Source organism: Eimeria tenella, genomic scaffold, assembly GCF_000499545.2.
Source record: "Eimeria tenella Houghton genomic scaffold, Eth_scaff151, whole genome shotgun sequence".
In the NCBI taxonomy this organism is placed as follows: Eukaryota; Apicomplexa; class Conoidasida; order Eucoccidiorida; family Eimeriidae; genus Eimeria; species Eimeria tenella.
In genome coordinates, this window is record NW_013541524.1 from 6,378 (window position 1) to 12,900 (window position 6,523).

A 6,523-nucleotide genomic window follows, 5' to 3' on the forward strand; every position below is an offset into this window, starting at 1 on the left:
GGGGGGGGGGGGGGGGGGGGGGGGGGCCCCCCGGGCCCCGGCTGGCTCAGGGGGGCTCCCTCAGCAATCTGGGGGCCCCTCATGCTTGAGTTGGGGTAAAAGGCAAAAAAAGACTTTCATTCCTTCAGTGGGACTGCATGCAGCAGCAGGAAAGCGCTGGGATCTGCTGCTGCTGCTGCTGTTGCTGCGCTGCTGCTGCTGCTGCTGCTGCCGACTGGGGGCCCCACCGCTGGCAGGGGGGCCCCCCAGGTGAATTTTGTGGCTGCTTTCGGGAGGTTTAAAGTCTTTAATTTACTATGTTTTAATTAATTTAAATTTTTGATAAATTTAAAGTTAAAAAATAAAAATAAAGAGCAAATTTGGGCCAGTTGGCGAGTTGAGGTGGCGCCTGCTCCGCGCCGCCTCAGCATTCGCCATTTTGCTTATTTGAAACAATTTTGGCATTGAAGCTCATTTAATTGAATTAAATATATCAAATTTATTCAAATTTATTCAAATTAATTTAAATTAATTCAAAATAACTCAAATTAATTTAAATTAATTCGAATATGCTGAAGTTTATCCGTTTTTGTGGCCGAAGTTCTCGCTCGGCGGCGCCCCAGACTGCAGACACTGCTGTGGGATTTTGTGTGAAAATAAGCGCAAAAAAGAATTAAGTAAACCATTTATCTCCAAAATATATTATTTTATCTTTGAAATATTTTGTTTTATCTTTTAAATGTATTATTTCATCTTTTAAATGTACCATTTTACCCTTAAAATGAATATAAACACGCACATATATATATATGTAGTTTGGCATGTATATTTATGGGTGAGTTAGCATTTAAAAGTAAATGTACTTTCCAGCAAAGTATTGACGCATTAAAACACAACATAAATATGTGTATAAATGTATATATATATATATATATATGTACATTTATATACATATATATATATATATATATATGCATAAACATATATTTATATATATGTATATGTATCTATATATGTATATACACATATATATATATATATACATATCTTTACATCCATGTATAGAGATAAATACAAACATACATATATATATATACATATATATACATATATATATATGTATATATACATATGTATATCGATATATATATATATATGTACATGTACATATATATATATATAAGTGCATGTATATATCTATATACATATATATAGATATAAATATACATATATATATGTGCATCTATATATGTATATCTATATTCATATATAAACAATGTGTATATGACCCACTTAAACGGTACATTTGTATATTTATATCTTATGTACTTATGGCACTATAAACTCATTCAAATAATGCATTTAAAATAAGCATAGATATATAAACATATATATATATATACTCATATATATATACATATATATATCCATATATATTTATATGTATATGTATATATCGATATATATATTTTTGTACATGTACATATAAATATATATATAAGTGCATGTATATATCTATATACATATATATAGATATATCTATATATACATATATATGTACATATACATATAAATATATATATATAATACATATATTTATATATATATAAGTATTTATATTAAATATTCATTTTTGTGCGTAAAATGATTTATATATATTTTGAATAGCATAGGTGTGTAGATACACCTGAGCAGTGTATGTACACTGCACACATGTCGAAAAGATATTAAATTTAATTTAATTTAGTTTAATTTAATTTAATTTAATTGTTAAATTAAAGTAAATTTAATTTAATTTAATTTAATGCAATAAAAGATTTCTTTAAATAGAGTAAAGGATGCGAACAAGCAAAAAGGAAAAAAGAGAAAAGAAAAGCAGAAGAAAAAAAAAGAAAAATAAATAAATAAAAAGAAACTAAAAGAAAAAACAAAAAACAAAAAATGAATAAACAAAGAGATGAAAAAGATAAGTCAAGACTTCCTTTTCCTTTTATGTTCTTTTGTTTATTTTTATGTTTTTATTTTTAATTTACTTTTAATTGTTTTTTTTGCTTTTAAAACTTTGCTATTTCTTGCCTTTTATTTATTTCTCCTCTTTTGTGTTATTTTTCTCTTCAATTATTTCTTTCATGTTCATTTCTGTTCGCGATCTATATTTGTTTTTTATTTTATCTTTATTTGTTTGTTGTTTTAATTAGTTATTTATTTCATATTTACTAATTCCTTATTATTTTATCTATCTATTATTCATTTATTATTTCTTAATTGTAGTTATTTACTTGTTTATCTGTTTATCTTTTTATTTGTTTTTGTTTTTTCCCATCTATTTGTTTCTTTTCGAATTACTTGTCTTCTTTTCACTTATTGATTTCTTTTTAAATAATTTTTTAATTTTATTTCTTTATTTTGCCTTCCTTTATTTGCCTTCCTAGTCACTTGTTTTCATCTTAATTACTTTTCTTCTTTTTAGATATTTATCTTCTTTTTATTTGTTTATTTATTTATTTATTTATTCATTTATTTTAAATTATTTATCTCTTTTCTATCTTTTGCGCCAAATGGTTTTTTCCCTCCATTTGTCTTTTTGTTTATTTATTTCCTCTTTCTTTATTTATATCTTTTATTTATTTATTTTATTATTCATTTCCGTTTACTTATTTCTTTTATTTATTTCTTTTATGATATATTTATTTTTATTTGTTTCTCTTTGTTTACTTCTTTTTTATTTATTTCTTTTCACTTATTTTCTATTTATTTCTTTTGAATTACATCGTTTAACCTATATCTTTTAATTTATTTCTTTAAATTTATTTCTTTTAAATTATATCTTTTAATTTATTTCTTTTAAATTATATCTCTTAATTTATTTCTTTCTATTATTTCTTTCAATTCATTTTTCTCTTTTATTTACTTCTGTTTTTAGCCTCTTTGCTGCTGCCTCGGCTGTCCCTAGGCTGTTTTTAACATTTGCTTCCTTGCAATTTTCTTTTCCCTAAACATCTTTGCTGCTGCTGAGCAGCAGCAGCAACAACAACAGCAGCAACAACAGCAGTAGCGGCAGCAGCAGCAACAGTTGTAGCAGCAGCAGCAGCAGCAGCAGCAACTCGCTGCGCAAGCACAGCTGCTTAATGGGGAGCCTCTTGGCCTCTTTCTAAGCTTCATACAGCTCCAGCAGCGCAGAGACAAGCTGCAGCAGCAGCAGCAGCAGCAGCTGCTGCTGCCGCTGCAGTTGCTGCTGCGGTTAGCTGGGCTTGCAAACGCTCAAGCCCAACTATCTAGCCCTGCCCTCAAAAGCTGCTAGCTGTGGCTAGCTAGCTGTGGCTAGCTAGCTGTGGCTAGCTAGCTGTGGCTAGCTAGCTGTGGCTAGCTAGCTGTGGCTAGCTAGCTGTGGCTAGCTAGCTGTGGCTCGCTGCTTGTAGCTAGCTAGCCGTGGCTAGCTAGCTGTGGGTGGCTGCAGCTGCTTGCGGCTACTTAGGACCAGCTGGCTCTAGCTAGCTGCAGCTAGCTAGCTGGAGCTAGCCACAGCCAGCCTAGCTAGCTATGCGGGGCTAGCTGCCCCCAGCAGCCGGCCTCTGCTGCTGCTGCTCGCGCATGCAGGGGCCAGCAGCAGCTAAGGGGAGGCAGCAGCAGCAAATTGGTTTGGGGCTTTGGGCCCCCAAGAAAGAGCCCCCCGTTGGCTGCAGCGACGCGTGCCCCCTTGTAGTGCAGCAGCAGCAGCAGCAGCAGCCGCAGCAGCAGCAGCAGCAACAGCAGCAGCCTATGGGGAGTGGGGCGCGCAAGATCCTTTGGCCTTTTCCGGGGAATATTTGCCGAAATTAAAAACTATTTTAGTTTAATAAAAAGTTAAGAGCAGCAGACGCGGACGTGCTGCTGCGCGGGCAGCAGCAGCGACGCAGCGGGGGCAACCTAAGGCTCGCTGGCTGCTGCTGCTGCTGCTGGTGCTGCAGCTGCTGCAGCAGCTGCAGCCCGGCGAAAAAGGACTTTACGGGGCTTTAATTAAACAAAATTGAAGCCAAGTCTGTGCAGGCAAGACACTGGGCCGCTGGGGCCTGCGAGACACAGCCTGCTGCTGCTGCTGCTGCTGCTGCTGCACGCCGCAGCCGTGCTGGTGAGCCAGGCCAGGTGCTGCAATGTGGGGGGAAAATGAGGAGATAAATGAGTAACAAATCCGAATTGAAGTGCTGTGAAGGACTTTAGAGGGTCAAAATGGTCTATTTGAACAAAAGTGAAGAGAAGGAAGGCTCAGCAGCGGCGCAAGGATGTGCACGGCGCGCATTGCGGTGTCTGTACACCCCAGAACGTGCAGCGGCGGGAGTGGGTCGGTTTCGGGTGTACGTACACCTAATTCGGCACTAATTCGCTAATTGTTTTGCAGCTTTGCTGCTGCAGCCACGGGGGATAACTAGGGGAAAAGAGGCGCTGCTGCAGCAGCAGAGGCAGCAGCAGCAGAAGGCCTCACGGCCACAACGTTGCTGCTGCAGCTGCTACTGGAGTTTCGCTGCTCACTGCGTGAAGCAGGCTTCAGTTTGTCCGTAAATAGGCTTCGCAATTAAGGCCCTGCTGCTGCAGCAGCAGCAGTTAGGGCGCGGGTTGCTGCTGCTGCTGCTGCAGCTGCTGCTGGGCGCCGGCCTCGCTACTAGACCCCCCCCGTGGCAGCCCGAGACAGCCGTGCTGCAGCTGCACGCCAGCAGCAGCAGCAGCAGCAGCAGCAGCCTGGCAAGGCGTATTTGCAGTCCCTGACCTTTCTTGCTTCTTTAAACTGACGCAACACTTTATTGCTTGCTTCCCTTTGCTGCAGCAGCAAGGGCTCCCCTGCTGCTAAAGCCCGAGACAGCTGCTGCAGCTGCTGCGCCTCCGGCGGTAGCCGCTGCCGCCTCAGGTGTACGTACACCTCAAACCCTCGCCTGCTGCTGCTGCCCCTCCGCATTCTTTGTCTCTTTTGCTGCTTCCAAACAAACCTTGCTGGCAGGTTTTTCTATTTAGCAGCCGTTTCCTGCAACACAGCAGCGGCAGCAGCAGCAGCGGAGGCAGAAGCTGCAGCAGCTGCAGCAGCAGCAGCAGCTGCTGCTGCTGCAGCCTAGTCGCCCCAGAGATCAGATGGACGCCCTGCTGCTGCTCCCTGGCTTTTGAGGGGGGCCCAGCATTCCCCGTACATGCGCTGGGGACTGCAGCAGCAGCAGCACCAGCAGCAGCAGCAGCAGCAGCAGCAGCAAGTCGCACTGCAGGCAGCAGACAAGCAACAGGCGGCAAGGTCCCGCCCCCAGCCTCCGGCTTCCAGCTGCTGCTGCTCCCTGCAGCAAGAGCTGCTGCTGCTGCTGCAGCCCAGTTGCTGAAGTTCCCACAGAAGACTCGCAAGGCCCTCTCCCAGCAGCAGCAGCAGCAGCAGCAGCGGCAGCAGCAGCAGGGGACAAGCCCAGAAGCAAAAAGGCGTAAGCCAGCTGCAGGGCCTTTTTTAGCAGCATTTCCTCCCGCGCTTGCTGCAGCAGCAGTACGTTGCTGCTGCTCTTTTTGCCGCTGCTGTTGCTGCTGCTGCTCACGGGGTTTTGCTGCTGCTGCTGCTGCAGCTGCAAAGAGGCACGCTGCTGCTGCTGCTGCTGCTGCTGCCTCTAAAAATGCGGATAGTGAGGTGGAGCACGCAGCCAGAGTTACGCATTCCCCAGCCACTGCTAGCAGCAGCAGCAGCAGCAGCACGCGAAGCAGCAGGCACTGCAGCAGCTGCATCTTCTGCACGCAGCAGCAAAATGAAGCCTGCGAGCTGCCCGTCTCTTTGCTGCTGCTGCAGCTGCAGTCTTATCTCGTTGATGTGCTGCGGTACCTGCGAGACACAGCAGCAGCAGCAGCAGCTGCTGCTGCTGCAGGAGGGGTGGATGCTGCAGAGGCACAGAAAGCAGCAAGAGCAGCAGAAACAAACTACGCACATCACCTCCAATTCATACTAGGAAGCTCGTGTGCTGCGCTGCAGCAGCAGCAGCAACAGCAGCAGCGTTTGCTGCAGTGCAGCACCAAAAGTAAGTGAGTGCAGCAAAGACGTCAGCAGCTGCCCTTCGCTGCAGCAAAATGAAGCAGCGCCTGGCCCCGAAGAGACGCAGCAGCTGCTGCAGCAGCAAGAGGTGCAGCAGCAGCAGCAGCAACAGCAGCAGCAACAGGAAGCAAGAAAACGCAAATGTGGGGTTTTTGAAAACAAATGGACAAAGCGGCCGCAGTGGGGATCGTACGATCCCCCCGCAGACTATACGAGGCCGCCTGCAGCAGCAGCAGCAGCAGCAGCAGCAGAGGAGCCCACTGTAACAGTGCTCATGTCGGTGCAGCAGCAAGGACCTGCTGCAGCAGCAGCACTTACGTTCCCGCACCCTCCCCCTGCTGTTGCTGCACTAGCAGCAGCAGCATGCCCCAACCTCGTAGCAGGCATTGTGACGCCTGAGCAGCAGCAGCAGCAGCAGCAACTCTGCGCAGCAGCAGCAGCATCGGCAGAGAGCCGGACGTGCTGCTCGTGGGCCGTTGCTGGCAAACAAGCAGCAGCAGCAGCAGCAATTGCTGCTGCTGC

General features: G+C 43.9%; 1 protein-coding gene across 1 annotated transcript in view; it reads left to right on the forward strand.

The window, feature by feature from the left end:
• Nucleotides 1-6,036: 6,036 nt before the first annotated feature.
• ETH_00016790 (uncharacterized protein) overlaps nucleotides 6,037-6,523 on the forward strand; it is a gene marked incomplete at both ends in the record, with an annotated part of 2,633 nt that continues 2,146 nt past the window's right edge. Inside the window, one exon of the mRNA XM_013373543.1 lies at nucleotides 6,037-6,144. Within this exon, the coding sequence (XP_013228997.1) occupies nucleotides 6,037-6,144 (108 nt within the window). The remainder of the gene's footprint in view (nucleotides 6,145-6,523) is intronic.